The sequence below is a fragment of the Crocodylus porosus genome, unplaced genomic scaffold (assembly GCF_001723895.1).
Source record: "Crocodylus porosus isolate Cpor-Errol unplaced genomic scaffold, CroPor_comp1, whole genome shotgun sequence".
Lineage (NCBI taxonomy): Eukaryota > Metazoa > Chordata > Crocodylia > Crocodylidae > Crocodylus > Crocodylus porosus.
Genome location: NW_017728906.1, coordinates 78,753,142 through 78,768,407, shown reverse-complemented (window position 1 = coordinate 78,768,407; position 15,266 = coordinate 78,753,142). Strand labels below are relative to the sequence as shown.

At 41.0% G+C, this 15,266-nt stretch overlaps 1 protein-coding gene across 1 annotated transcript in view; it reads right to left on the bottom strand.

The window, feature by feature from the left end:
* Window positions 1-546: 546 nt before the first annotated feature.
* Window positions 547-15,266, bottom strand: part of CRLF2 (cytokine receptor-like factor 2) — a 28,083-nt gene continuing 13,363 nt past the window's right edge. The window contains exons 2-8 of the mRNA XM_019529407.1: window positions 14,599-14,710; window positions 12,701-12,864; window positions 11,829-11,968; window positions 10,449-10,611; window positions 6,760-6,874; window positions 2,837-2,921; window positions 547-1,630 (exon numbers count right to left, since the gene is read on the bottom strand). Coding sequence (XP_019384952.1) covers window positions 1,361-1,630; window positions 2,837-2,921; window positions 6,760-6,874; window positions 10,449-10,611; window positions 11,829-11,968; window positions 12,701-12,864; window positions 14,599-14,710 — 1,049 coding nt within the window. The 3' untranslated portion in view covers window positions 547-1,360. The remainder of the gene's footprint in view (window positions 1,631-2,836; window positions 2,922-6,759; window positions 6,875-10,448; window positions 10,612-11,828; window positions 11,969-12,700; window positions 12,865-14,598; window positions 14,711-15,266) is intronic.

The window sequence follows — 15,266 nt, the reverse complement described above, 5'->3', positions numbered from 1 at the left end:
TTGAGATGGAATCAATGGCAGAAAAGCATTGCATTCACTGCTCACTAAACCCTAGTTAGAAGGGTGATGTGTGTACATGTCAATCAAGGAATATTTGTATTTTGTACAAGTCCAGAAACTACTTATCCAGGGACAAATGCAACAGCTGTTCCTAGCCACCGATTTCTAGGGCATGTTCAGACAAGTGTGGATGTGTAGTATGTACTGCTGCAGTGCCATATACCGCATGTGCCGCACATGCAGGCACTCCCTGTGCTGCTACTTTGCAGTGTCGGGGGAGGAGAAAGTTTGACCCCAGGAGATCCTGGGGTCACAATACCTGTGCATGTGGCAGCAGCGTGTGCTGCCCGCAACTGGAGCCTGGCTGACCAGGGCCACACTCCAGTTGTTAGGCAGGCTCCATGTTGCAGGACTGATACAACTGCAGCTCCCAGAGGCCCCTGGACCCCAGGTAAGGTTGCTAGGGTCAGCACAGTTGCTGGCCCCAGCCTTCCCTACCCCACCCAGGGTAACATGCTGCATGCCAGAGCATGTGTGGCATGGGAGTTCCCCAGAGACAAGTATCAGTGGCACACCTTGTGCTGCTGCTGTCTGTCCCCAAGGCAACGCACATTCCCATTCATGGGGATACACCCCTGGAGTGAAATGTGAGCTGCTTGTATACCCTTTAAAAGGGGGTTAGCAGATGATGGGGTAAGGACAAGTTATTAGTAGCTTTACCTCTTGTGGAGCCATACTAAAGCATTCCATTCCTGCTCTGGAGGCTACACGCTGAAACAGATGTGATACAGCTGCCTTAGTAAATGCCATAGATGCATGGCATTAAGCTCTCCAGGATGTCCAGCATTAAACCAAGGGACCCACATTATATCTGCTTTGGGGTGTAATGCGCATAACATGCTTTACTGTGGAACTCCCTAGTAAGCTTCTTTGATGGTGCAGATATGCCCTTCCTGTCCATTTGGATGGGGCAGTCGGGTACCTTGCACCACCTGTATGAAATCCATGTATTCTCTAAGTGCTAGGACCAGAAGCACATCCAACCTCTGTAGGTATGCACCATGGGTGAAGGAGACTCCTTCAATTCTCCTGTCCACATCATGAAGCAGGAACTCAATTTAGGCTACAGGGACCCAACTAAAACCAGAAACTAAGCATGCCTAAATATATGACTATAATGCCCTTAGCTTTATCAATAAGCCTGCATCGTTCATTTTGAAGCACTGGGAAAGTTCAGATTCAGATCAAGATTACAGCTTAACCTTTCCTACTAAACAAGCCTAACATGTAATGGTATTCAATTGCCTCTTTAAACTTATCAGGATCCTCTGTACTTTATGTTCTTTCCGAGCAAGCAATTTCATAACATGACATACATGTCTTCATTCATTAAAAACTTAAAACTCTCCAAAGAAACCATATCACTGGATGTTGGTGGTAGGCAGGTGTTTTGAACAGAATTTAGATAATCTCTTTCATGCATGTTTGGCAACTCACAAAGCCTTTGTTTAGCTTCCCCTTTAACATCCTTCTTTTTCTCTTGCACTCTTTCCTCCTCAATGATGCACTCTTGCTCTTCACATTCCATCTTTGCTTGGACCATTGCATTCTCCGTTTTGTCAAACCATTCCTGGAAGAATGCAATGTTGATGTTAACACATTCTCTAATTTTGCTAAAAATGAACACTGACCCTGACTATTCCTTTAGTCATGGATTTTTCCTAGAACCAACCACACTAGGGAAGTTGGTAAGAAGCCAATAGAAGACACAAAATAAAAAATAAAACAAAAAACACACACATTAAGAAAGTGTCTAGAAGATTACCAGAGGGCACCCTCAATGCTGTTTGTGTTATTATCTAGCATTTTCAGGGAATGTTGTTTTCAAGGCAACTTAACTACATGAAATACCTTTTCCTGTTTTTCCTTAGGATTTTGAAGGGCTTTAAAAGCCAAGCCTAGACCTAATCAAAATGTCGGGTAAAGTATCATATAAATAGTAACTGAGATGAAAGTTGTAGAACCAAGAAATGTTCAAAGACTATTGCATTCATTTTATAAATGTTATATGTATTTCCATAGGTTTGTAAGTAACTGTATTCCTCACTTAAGGATTAAAAAAAGAGGCATCTTCAGCAAATAAATACAATGCAGGATAATTCATGTAAATCTCCAATGGTGAAACTTTGATATCAAGGTAGTGGGCAGATTCATAAGAATACAAGTACCAAGTTTTCTCCCTGTAAACAACATATATTCCAACAGAGAAGCACAACGCTGTTTTTCTCACAGGCTAGTCTCTTTTGATATGAGGATTTATTGTTTTCTTAGCAAAATGTATATTAAAGGACTGGAGGCTTTAATGGACATTGACAGTGTTATGTCAGAAAGCCTTAACAAATGTGGTGGCTAGAAAGGCTGGAGATCTGGAAAGAGTGATTTGGTGCACAGTGATTTGATGTGGCTGCTACTGAGCTGCATTTCATGACTAATGTTGCCTCATCCTTATCTTGAACTGCCCTTATCTTTTCCCATATGGTATGTATTGCCTTCAATTGCAAGCTTCTTCAGACAGTTCCTGACAGTTTGAATAGGGCTAAGTATTGTTGGTCTTTGATCAGGGCCCTTGGGTGTTAACATAGAGTGAAAATAATCATAGTTCTTCTGTAAGACCAGATGGTCAAGAAGTGGAAAGAGAAATGGTGCTTCTGGATCAGAGGTTACTTTAAACCTCCACAGACACCACAAAAATAGGTAGCATATTTTTTCAAATGATTACATGGTTGAACAGCTGTGTTTGAATTAAAATTGGCCAGAAAGGTCAAGGATGTTTTACCTGTAAATTTCCATTGTGATCAGTGAAGAGGTCAGTAAATATATATTTTGGATCTGGTATCACTGGCATGATTGACTTCTGAAATCTGTAAAGAGAAAAAACTTTACTAAATGTTCCATCCATTGAAAGGAGGATGACTTACTCCAAAAATGAACTTTGTTTAGAAAGACAATTCATACTGCAGCACTATAGTATAAAAAGCGTCTTTTATCTTTGATGAATCATATTCAGTATCATTGTTTTTAAGAGCATTCACCCTAAAATCTGTGTATAAGCTTCTCTCCTGTGAATGAATTCTGCAGTGTGCAACAGAGTGAGGGATGCCATCAGCTTAGAACAGTGGTTCTCAACCGTCTTTTGTACCAGGACCCATTTGTAAACATTGCTGGCTAGTCCTAACCCAAGTAAATAGTTTAAGTAGAAAACAGTCCCTTGACTTTGCTGGTGCCCTTCACTCCTGACCTCTGCCCCCTGCCTCCAGGCCCCAGCCTCCCAGTATGTGGTATGGGGGTGGTGTAGGGTATGAGGGGCCCCAAGCAGCCTCTTGCAGAACTTTTCCAGCCTGCAGTGGAAAACCCATGTTCCCTACATTTTTCTCCTTTAAAAGAGAATTCACTTTTAACGTTTGTTTGTGACCCTTTCATATATTCTTGCCACTCACTTTTGGGTTGCAACCCTCAGGTTGAGAAATGCTGGCTTACGACTGATTTCTGGCATATTTATCCAAGACGCATCACAGCAAAATGCATTATATACCAGTTTCCTCTAAACTCTGAAGAATTGTTCCCCAAGGGATGAAATACTAGCCGGAAATTACCACATCAGGGCACAGTATGGCTATTCTGGTGTGCAAGAAGCAGCCTTACATTGGCTTGGTGCTTGTTACAAAACTTAGGCCCTTTTCTGTTCTTCAGACTGGTGAAAACCTGGGTGTGCAACTTGAGTTGGGATTATAGTAACACATATCTTCATCTGTGGTATTGTAGCATGAGTTTTTCAAAAGAAAAACAACTAATTCTCTTGTTTTTTTTCAGTTTTTATTGTAGATAAAATGATGTGCCAAGCTATAAAACCAAAAATCTTGCTGATATCTTGTATTTGCTGACTGTGCTTATCAATCTACTTTAGCCTAATGCAACAATGATTATTGGTTCTTTGATCACATACAGTTTCTGAAAATGGCACTTGAAAGTGTGACTGGCTTGCTGGGCTTTGCCCAGCTCTCCGGGCTTAGGAGACCGTGAATGCGTTGGTGGGGCAAAACCCACCAATCAGAGACAGGCAGGGGAAGAGCCAGGAGGAGAGTCCGCTCCCCCTCTACTCCAAAGTGGAGGCAGGAGTGGACTTAATTAGGAAGTTGCAGCCCCACAGATTGGTTCATTTTCAATTTGGAGCAGAGCCCCAGAAGGGGATATAAGCAGCTGTGTGCCAAGTGTCAAAGATCAAAGTCTTTGATTTCAAATGCTGATGGCAAAAGGTCAGATGACAAAAGGTCAGAGGCTAACACAACAAACTCTGTGGTTGTAATTTATGCCTCTGTATTAACAGTGCTGCATATACACACCTCTATCTGTGTCTCATTTCAAATTACTTGAGTTCTCATACAAGAGAGAAAAACTGACAGCCCAGCACAAAAGTTAAAGTACCTATAGTAACGAGATTAGCTGACTTTAGTGAAGTTGTAAAATTAAATATACTATGTGCACCATCCTGTGACCAAACAGAACCAGTACCACCCAAATAAAAATAACCCTCCTTTTTTTTATGAAACCTGAGCAAACAAAGAAAGCACAAGTGCCAACTCGTTAATTATTTATGATTGGCGTATAGTAATTGGTCACCTGTCTCAGATAAAACTTTGAAGGAACTTCTGCCCAAAGCTGAGAGAGAGCAGAGAACGGAGAACTGTGTATACACTCAAGAAAAACAGATTGTGCACAACAAATGTTATCTCTTCTGCCTGCGTATTTTTTTTTTTTTGGCGTACCCCATCTCGTCTTACCAGTCCATTTATCTCTTTATCTTTGACGTTATCTTTCTTATCAAGAGCTCTTAGTAATCTGCAGACTGCAACAGCTTATATGAATCGCTCGGAAGCAACTGTTTTACCTACCCTGTAAATGCTGGGTAACATGATATCTGCATGCTGTAACTGAATAAATCAATCAGCTCCTCTGCCTATGCTGCAAGCCATCAGAAGCGTAAGTAAAATAAATCTTTTGTGAAACCATTACTCTGTGTTTAAATCATACTGACTCCTGCTCGCCGTTATCACCCACCTGCCCGGTCATAAATCCCCCTCCTCGCGCCAAGCCGGTCGTGCCGACCCAGGCTCGCAGGTCAAGGGTGCACCGGCGTTAGGGGTGCAACACCAAGTACAAGGCACAGTCAGTAAGGGATAAAGAAGAAGGAAGGGTCGTGGGGCCAAGAGCTGGAAGAGCTTCCCAGCAGGCATATCCAGCTGCCCAGAAGAGCCGGAAAGATTCTGCCACCAGACAAAAGCGGTAGGTGGTGCAGGCATCGTTGTACAGAGGGTCCGCAAGGGACTGGGACCCTGTGAGCTGCAGCAAGGCAGCTTGGGTCTCCAACCCTGGCACAAAGCCAGGCTGTAATGCAGGTGTCGCTGCATGGAGGGTCCACGAGGGACTGAGATCCTGGGAGCCACAGTGAGGCAGCTTGGGTCTCCAATCACATCATGAGGCTGGGCACGGGAGCCAGCACTACTGGCCTGGAGATGGAGGAGCCAGGTGGTCTGGGACCCATTCCCTGCAGTGGGTCCACAAGGGCCCCAGGAATGGAGTGGTTCCCAAGCACAATGAACAGCATTCAGAGTGGCGCAGCCCTGGGTATACATGAGGCAGCCCAGGCCCGCAACTTCCCCTGAGAAGGACTGGGCCACTGGGATGCATGAGCGAGTCATGCCACTCCCCTGAGGCCTGGACTAAGCCCTCCCTGGAGAAACTTTTGCCAAGCCAGGGAGCTTATGACCACTGCCCCACCCAGCACCTTGGGACACATGGGTTAGTGGGGAAACGGGTGTCCCACCAGGGAAGAGGCAGGAGGAAGAGATGCCCTAGAGGAGAGGAACCACTAGAGAACTGCATGTTGTATTGTAGAGTGTTTATTGATTATTTGATATACATCGTGCATTTTGGAGTGTTTATTAACTGTTAACTGTATGCTTGATATTTTAAATTGCCATTTATTGTTGTACTTACTTGTTCATATTGTTAGGAACTATAATACTTAACTGTTTATATTTAGGTGTGTATATAATTATAATCATATGCATTTATAACCTGCAAATATTCGCTTTAGTTCACTACCTTTTTATAAACATATATTAAACGTATATCTGTTTAAAACATTGCTTTCTGTTCCTCCTCTATTAAAACATGATAGGTAGAAGGGAGCTACAAGTAAATTACAGTTTCCACCCCCAGCACATGTACCCTGCTGGCTTTCCCCTTCTACTGGTGAGGGGGAAGACTCACTTTGGGGATACCCAGGTTACAAAAGTGACACAAAGAAGTAAAGACTGGCTTTGAAGCAAGGCAAAAAGGCATTGGCTTTTTAATGGTTTAAAAAGGTCAAATCCAAAGCTAGATAGGCCTTGTAAGACTATAAAGGTCCCTCAGCACTACCACAATCATTCTGTTTATACTTGTAAATGAAAGGAAACCACTTGGAGAAGTAATTTCATGGCATAGCAGCCCTTAAAGCCCTGCTTAAGTTGTTGACCACCCAATTTTCTGTAGTCACAAAATCTGACTTCCTTGTCACATATGTATTTGAAAGCTAAATACTTTGATCCTGACATCAGCTGCAGCATTTATTACATTGTGTTGTATTGTGTTGCATTGTCTTCCATCGTATTTCATTACATTAATGAAAATATTTATGACAAGCAAATGTATGCTTACCTTTGCCATTTGCACAGAAAAATCAGGAGGATGAATATTATGAGAAAGATCACCAGAAAAAATATTAAGAGGATTATGGCATCTGACAAACGTTTTATATCATCAGCACATGAACCTAGGAATAATCGCAGAAATACTTGTTGAAAAAAACTTTCTTATCAATTTAAGAAGCAAACATTCTATACAATAGCGATGTTAAGGAAGAGAGAAGTACAGTTTAAACAGAAAGTGAAAATCACTATTCCTTAAACTATGCAATAACATGCTATACTTTTTTGCTATCTATCATAATTGACTTCCTTTTAATTGACATGGGGAGAAGGTGGGGCTTGAATTATGAGCAGAAATCCTGGTTTTCTACACACACGCGCACGCGCGCACACGCACGTATGTATGTATGTATGTATGTATTACTGGTGTTTCATTTTAATCATAGAAAAATGTGGATTTTAGGTTACTTTTTTAACTCCAAAACTGGGGATTTTTTGTTTTATCAAAGAAAACCAGGATCCCTGATTATGTGAATTTATACTGATTAATCTGAGACCAAAAGAAGAAATGGCACTTTTAGGGTAAGTGCTGCTTAGGTGTCTTTTAAGTGCCAAAGTCACTAATCAGTATCCTATTAACCTCCATGAAACATTTTAAATTCCATTCAGGCTCTTAGTTTCCATTGGTTTTGTGTAAGTACCCAGCACCTCTGCCTAGTCTAAAAAGCTCTCTGCAGTCCCTTGTGCACCAACTTATCCTTCCAAGTATGCTCAAAAGGGTTTGTAAGATGGCCACCAAAGCATTTAACATCACTTTCATGCCTTTCTCATCCAGCTGCTCTGGGAAAAGTACAAATTCTACATAAGTCTTTGATTGCATGAGCAGGAAAAGGGCAAATTGAAATGGCTGGTTGACATCAAATACTGCATGTGAAAGGCAAGGAGTAGAGGTATTGCCTTCTTGTTCACTACCCTAGTGATTAATAATTTGCCCAGAAAGCAAGAGATCTAGATTTTAGGCCCCCTAACTCAGAGAGGCTTGAAATACACTCACGTATCTCTCTTCCCAGTACAATGCCTTAACTACCAGGGCACTGTGTGGTGCCATAGGATTTGAGTTGTGGGGCTCAATGAGAGACTTAATCTCTTTAGAGGTGTAATAGTCAGGGTTTGAATTATGGGGGAGCTCAGGGGAGCTGAGCCCCCCCATAAGAGATGAGCCCCCTGTAAAATTTGAAAATCATAACCTGGGGAGAGCTTCAGTTTTATTAGGGCATTGTAATTGGCAGCCTATTTTTTTGTAGCCCCCCCTTCCCGGCCCCCCAAGAGTCAAACTGTAATTTGTACCCTGGTAACAGTATTTGTTCACTTGAGGGACATCCCTAAGTTTGAGGTAAGCATCAAGCTAGATTAGAAGCACTTCAGAGGATTTGGGCAAACACCAGGAAATCAGTAGGAATGTCCAATAATATAATGTTGTCTGGCTTTGAGCCCTCTACTTCGAAGAAGACATAGGGTTTTGCTAGAGGTGAAGTTCCTGATGTGTGTACAAATAACAGTTGCCACTGAAAGTTCCTGTTTCTCATTTTCTTGGCAAGAAGTGGGGGTTGGGGTGGATAGTGGGATGCTCCTGACAGATCTAGCCAGATACTTGGTTTGTTACAGTTTATGCCCCAGAAGAGTTGTATGTTGACACAATCTAGACAGCAAGTGCTGGTGCAGAAGGCTCTTCCTCTGTGCTCTAACCTACTCAAACATAATACCGGTAAGCTGTAAGTGGTACAGACTGCTTGTTATTTTGTAGATGGAACATGAAATGCTGATTTTTAATTTATATTTTCTCAAATGTGATATGATTACTTGGGAGAAATCCTCTCTAGCTATACGGACCACTACAGCTCTCTCTAATGAGAATTCTGGTGGGACGTTTTCCATGAAGTTTAAGGGATTGAGCTTCTAACTCTCTAAACATAACTTGGATTTAACCTTCTAAATATGGTGAGTAAAACCCATCTGCTTTCTTAGACTTTGGAGAATGGTTCCTAAGCATTAAGGGCTTTCAAACTTAATTGCTGATGGTTATCTCAATCTTATTTTGATTACAGGTTCTTGAGCAATTCTCTTCTATTTTAGTCTATCATGATCTTTTACTATTACCCAAATGATTATGGTAAATATATTCACTCTTATGAAAGTTTCCAGAGTTATGGATTGGTATTTTTCACTAATAACTCAACATACATAATTAACTTATGTTATGTATTATATACATTATATTATTATGCGTTATATGCTGCCCCCACCCCCAACAAGGCTGAAGATGGCATATATAGCTTATAATAGAGCTTACACTAAAAAACAGATAAATCATGAAGACAGAATAAAAAATATTTAAATAAAATATGCAAATAAAACGCCTGCCCAAGTAATAAGATCTTACAGTATGTCCAGAGTGTGTCAATGTGCCTCAGACAATATTAATAAACACTATGGAGTAGAAGCATCACATATCTAAGAGTTTGCAAGTAAGAAGTCAAAGCTGTGAGAGAAAAGACAAAGTGGTATCTCAACTGAAACATTATAACATACAGTGCAGAGGGCTATGAGAGCTCAGACACAGACATAGCATCTTTTCCATGACTGAAAAATTGTATTTAAGAGCATTTTGTAAATCTGTGGGCCTAGCTACATAAGACATTTACTGTGGAGTTGCCTAATTAGCACCTAATCAGCATCTGTGTGAATGGCCCTATTAGGCCACAGGAAACTAATAAAAACTTCCGCAGGTTAGTACTTGTAAATATGATTACTATCCGGCTGCAGAGTTTTTTTGTGTGTGTGCGGCAATGCATGTACAAATGCTGACCTGGCTGGCTGGGGTATGAGAGTGCTTCAGTGTGGAGGTTGCCTACCAGCTAGCCCCACTCTGAAGTACCCTTGTGCCCCATCCCACTCTGCAACACAGTGCAGCACGCAGCCCCTCTGTAGCACGCAGCCCCTCTGCAGCATGGTGAGCCAGGTTGTAGCAGCCCCAAGCTAGCAGACTGACCCCCTGGGCTTTCTGCCAGCTGCAGCTACTTTGACCTGGCAAAATGTGCTGCAATCCTGGGTCCACATGGAAAGGTAGCGCCTGGGAGCAATAAACTCTGTTCTGGAGTTTATTGCTTTGCATTAATATGTGCATGCAGATGCACCCAGAATTTTGTAAATTAGCACAAACCAGTTTGGCTATCATTCTAAAATCAGAATGACTGGCATTCTAGAATAGTGACCAGCTTCCCCAGTTATGTCTGTCATAACCTTGTAACACAGTGAGAAGAGCATTGTCATTTACAATAGCGTAATGAAGAGGGTTGGGGTGGGAGAGTGACTGACCTGCTGAACTGCCAGCATTATTGCTACTGCATTGGCAGCAGTGCAGTCACCAATGCTGCACCTCATGCGGCTGCTGCCCAGGGTGCTCAAATGTCCTGTTAATGCTCTGTTCACTTGGGATCACAGAATGTTACTGTAATAGACTTTTAAAAAATCTTTCAAAATGTATTTTTCATGGGTCAAGCATGTGCTTGTAGGAGACACTTAGGAAAATACAGAGTAGAGTATAAGTTATTTTAGTATACCACTTTACAATGAATCCCCCAACCTTACTTCCTCAGTTAACTATTTCAACTGAAAATATGAAATGCAGCAAGACTTTACCTAACATTTTACCATTACTCCAAAATGTTACAGCTCCCCATTCACTGGCATAATGAACTACATTGCAGGTGGGATATAGCCTTTCCAGTCTGACCCGAAAAGAGTAGCACTTCTCTGGATCAAATCCTTGATCTTCAAGACTACAACACGGAGATTTTCTAGACTTCAGAGGAAGATATGTGATAATTAATTATGGCTGCCAATATATTTTTATCTTTGAGCAGTGATTCTCAAATGAGGTGCACAAGATCTTTTTAAGATGCTACTTAATATTAGCATGGTTAGGTGTACCAACATCCCAGTACCTCATGCTCCATATAGGAAGCCATAAGATGTGGCACTATATCACCCATAGCCACGCACTACAGCGACATAACATTCCTCAGTGTCTACACATGACCAGCAGCTACTTCACGACAGCAGTGCACCTCCCATTATAGTGTACTGCTACGGCAAAGCAGCTGCTAAAAATAAACTGTGCATATGGTGCAGTAACAATGTCACCATTGGGCAACATGGAGATGCACACAGTGTCAAAAAATGTTCTGACCTGTTTTGGTCTTTCTGAGTTCTTTCTGGCAGAAGAACTGCTCTGTTATTTTTCCATAGTCAAAAGATGATTTAAATTAGTTTTTTAAATGGGGTGTTATTAAACTGAGGAACATTACAGCAGAGTCTAAAAATACTGAGAACTGCTGCCTTTGAGTATTGCACTATGCCATTGCCATAGCAAAAGTAACACACAATACCACTGTCCTGCTCTTCCCTTTAATTTTGGGGAAATCTGCCCATTGGATGAATCTTCTTAGTTCAGACCAATCAAATACTGAATAATTTTGTAGGTAGGACTGTTTCATGTGACATACATATGTAATAATTTTTAACTGAAGTTAGCAATAAACACAATTACTTTTGATATAAAAAGGTCATGCAAGTGATGTATGAATCCAGGAAGAAACAATTCAATTAAATAACATGAAGACTTGGTAAATATTTAGATGAATCAAATGTCTGGAGTACTGCTTTATTTCTTCCTTCACATATCTTATTTCTTGTGTCTCTTCCTTTCCTCTCCTATTTTTAGTTTTCTCCTTTCCACGTGTAGCTTCCCTCCTCTGAATGTTCAGCCTTTTTTCCTTATCTCTTTTCTTGTCTTGGGTGTATGCAGTCAATTCTGTCCCGCTGGCACCATGACCATTCTCTGAAATGCTGACCTGCACCACACAATGGAGCTTGAGGATTCTAGCAAATTATACTCTCTGTCAAGTGTGTGTTTATGGCATGGGATGGATCTGTTGAACAAAACAATGCTTCTTTTTCTTTGGAAGTGCTTCTCCCATCACTCACCTATGCCAAATGAGAATTATATGTTTTACCCACCTGCCACTCCATATCAAACTTGCTTCTGTATTGAAATTCAAGCTTCAGGCACCGCTTTAGCGTCTTTGGTTTGCTACAGGTGACAGTAACTCTATCGTCTTTCCAAAGGAAGTTTACATTTTCAGGTGGACTAGGTTTTACTGAAAAGAAAAACAGCTATAAAGTACATAATGGTCTCTCCAGATGAGTCACTGTATCCCAGTTCAGATTCTTGCCCTTCTCCCACAGTCTTCCTTGAAAACTTCGTTCATTCATTAATTCCTGGACAAGGAATCATTAGTATAAGTAGTTTTAAGGAAAAGAGAGGTAGCATTTGATGAGAGGAGATCTTAGTTTTCGCTTATGTAAAAAAATCCGGTTTTCAGTTCAAAAGTAACCCAAAATCCACATTTTTCTGTCATTTAAATGAAATGCCACTAATATACAGATATATATTAATAGTGTTTCATTTTAATCACAGAAAAATGTGGATTTGGAGTTATTTTTTTTAACTGAAAATTGGGGATTTTTTTTTAATAAGAGAAAAACAGGATCCCTGTTGGTGAGGTAGGCTGTAGTCTATGAAAATTCATGCCTATTTGAATAGGTTTTGCGGGTCTTTAAGAGAAGGCTGGATGGGCATCTGCCTGGGGTCACCTGATTCCAGCACTCTTTCCTGCCTAGGCAGGGGGTCAGACTCGATGACCTGTTGAGGTCCCTTCTGGTGCTAGCGTCTATAAATCTATGAAAAAGTTAGTCTATAAGGTACCACCCTGCCCTGCCTTATTTATGTCAGCTGAAGTTTATTTTTATTTTTTCTACATAAATATGTAGGCATGTGTATATATATATAAATGCATCAGTTAATACATGAAAGAGGATCATAAACTCACTAAAAAAATCAGTTTGTAGTTTTTTGTGGAAAAGTTCTTCACTTCCATTCTTATCCTTAATAGAGATGGCAAGGGATTGCTTCTCTGTCTTAAAAAGACATCCATCATTGTAACCTTGATCCAGTAAATAGCTGGGGCATTGCTTCCAAGGGTCTTTGTTATATCTATAAGTAACAAAAGAAAATTAATGTAACTGTTGCTAAAATGAATTTATTCCTTTTTGACATTTTAACTTTTTAAAATGTTTCTCCCAAATGCTATCTGCATGGAAGAACTTTTAATTATGGCTGCAATTTTTCTGCCGGCATCCAAATCTCAAATCTTCTCACAATTTGAGATTATCATCTTTTTCATATTGCCTCTCCTATCAAGGGAAGTATGTACTCAAACAGATATGTTATATCTTCATTTTTTCCCTCAAGATGCTTTTTCCAACTCTCTACACCTAAACATGTTATCTCATATAACCAAAAAGAATTGAAGGAACTTTATCTCGGTCAATTTATCATTCAGCCAATGCAGTTATATATGTTACATTTACACTTACCAGTATAACAGCAACTGTTTACTTTGTAGCTTATAAAGAAAAGGGGGCTAAAGCCAGATGTATGCAAACTTAATCTTGTAATGCTGTCTTGAAATTAATATGAGAGGGGAAAAAGTACAGGTGTCATCATCTAAGGGGTTCACGTGTTATTAAGTATTCAGTTGATTTGTGGAAATGAATGTAGACTATGGAGGAAACATGAACAATTTTATGTATTGGGTGAATCAAATTAAATTTGCACGGCTGTTGGTTGTAGCCATGTTGTTCTAAGGACAACTGGTGTAGCCTATACTGAAAATTGAAAGTGATATTTAATTTGAGGCAGGCAAGCTTCTCTGGGTAGATGTGATATCTTTGATTAGACAAACTAAATAGTTGGAAAACATCCTCTGCAAGCTTTTGGGCACAAACATCTTTCTTCAGGCATTGGGAGACTCTGCTGTTGTTCTGAGTTTAACGAGGTAGAAAAGAGCTAGAAGTGTAACAAATCTGGGAAAATGTAAATAGATGGAAATTTGGAAGACAATGGATAGAGATGGCAGGGGGAATGCGTGAAGGAATCAAATGGTAAGCTTCAGTTTTAATCCTCACAGGAAACTTACAAAACACCGTTAGTAGAAGAGCCTAGGAACTTCACTTCATAAATCTACTAGATACAAAAAATCATGGACTTAATATAGACATTGGATTTATAACACATTACAACCTGCCTGAGATCTGATTCACCAGGTACCCGCTTGAAACTTACCAGTTGCATTCCTTCACACATTTCCCCCTCACCTTCCCCGACCTCCCCTCCTATTTCTATTCACTGTCTTCCAAACATCCACCTTTTTACATTTTCACAGACTTCTTGTCACACTTTTAGCTTATTTTCTACCTTGGAGAACTCAAAACAATAGCCGAGTCTCCCAATGTATGAAAAAGGGTTTGTGCCCAAACGTTTGTAAAATAACGTTTTTCCAAACTATTTACCTGGTTTAATAAAACATATCCCATCTACCCAAAGAACCTTGCCTGCCTCAAATTAAATATCACTTTCAATTTTCAGTATAGGCTACACCAGGGGTAGGCACGAGTACCAGAGTGTAGCACACAAAGATATTTTGCTTGGCATGTATGCCTCAGTGTGGATGGCAGGGAAGAGGGCTCTACAAGAAGAACTGGGCCCTTTGTGGCTCCCCTGGTACACCAACATCTTACAAGTTGAGGTTGTGGATGTTTTTAGCAGTCTGCCTAAAAAACACCGCTGAACTGTGGGCTACATCCATCTTGAACTGTCTAGCATGTCTCAAAATTACCAGGAAAATATTTATACAGAAGAAAAATAATATCTATTATCAGTACTTACTGATAAAGGAAAGTCACATTCTTGCCAGGAAAATTTTCAAGAGCGGCCCATGTCATCTGTATCCATTCATTATCAAAATTGACTATTGTAACATTGACAGAGACTTCCAGACCTGTCTCATTGAAAAGAAACAAAAGGATCATTTTCAACATCAGAAATCAAATGCCTCACCATGGACTGGGGTGGGCTCCAGACCATGCTGCCACCACTGTAAAGATCTAGGGCAAAGCTGTGACACACTACCTACATGCCCCTGCCCAGAGCATGCAGGCTGCAGATCAAGGCTCTTCTCTGGCTCTGGGTTATGCTGTCACCATTGAAAGATCCCAGCCTGGCCCTGGAGCAGCTTCCCACTCTGCCTGCACCCTGTTGGTGTCACTGGGCATAACCCTAGGTAACTCAGAGGGATGGAAGACCACGAGTGTCGATGAAGCCCCTCTGCTCTAGGCCCAGGCAAGCCAGGGCACCCCTCCCCCCCGGAACTTTGTAACCCTTTCTTTGAACTTTTGTAACCTCCTGTAATACTGGAAAACAGGATGAGTAGCAAGCAAGCTGAAACTTCCTAAAAACTGTTATCTGTAGAATGCAAGGGCACCGCTCAGAGAGAGAAGGGAGGAGGGAAAGGGGGGGGGCAGCTAGTGGAAAACTACTGCAGAAAATGACCCGGG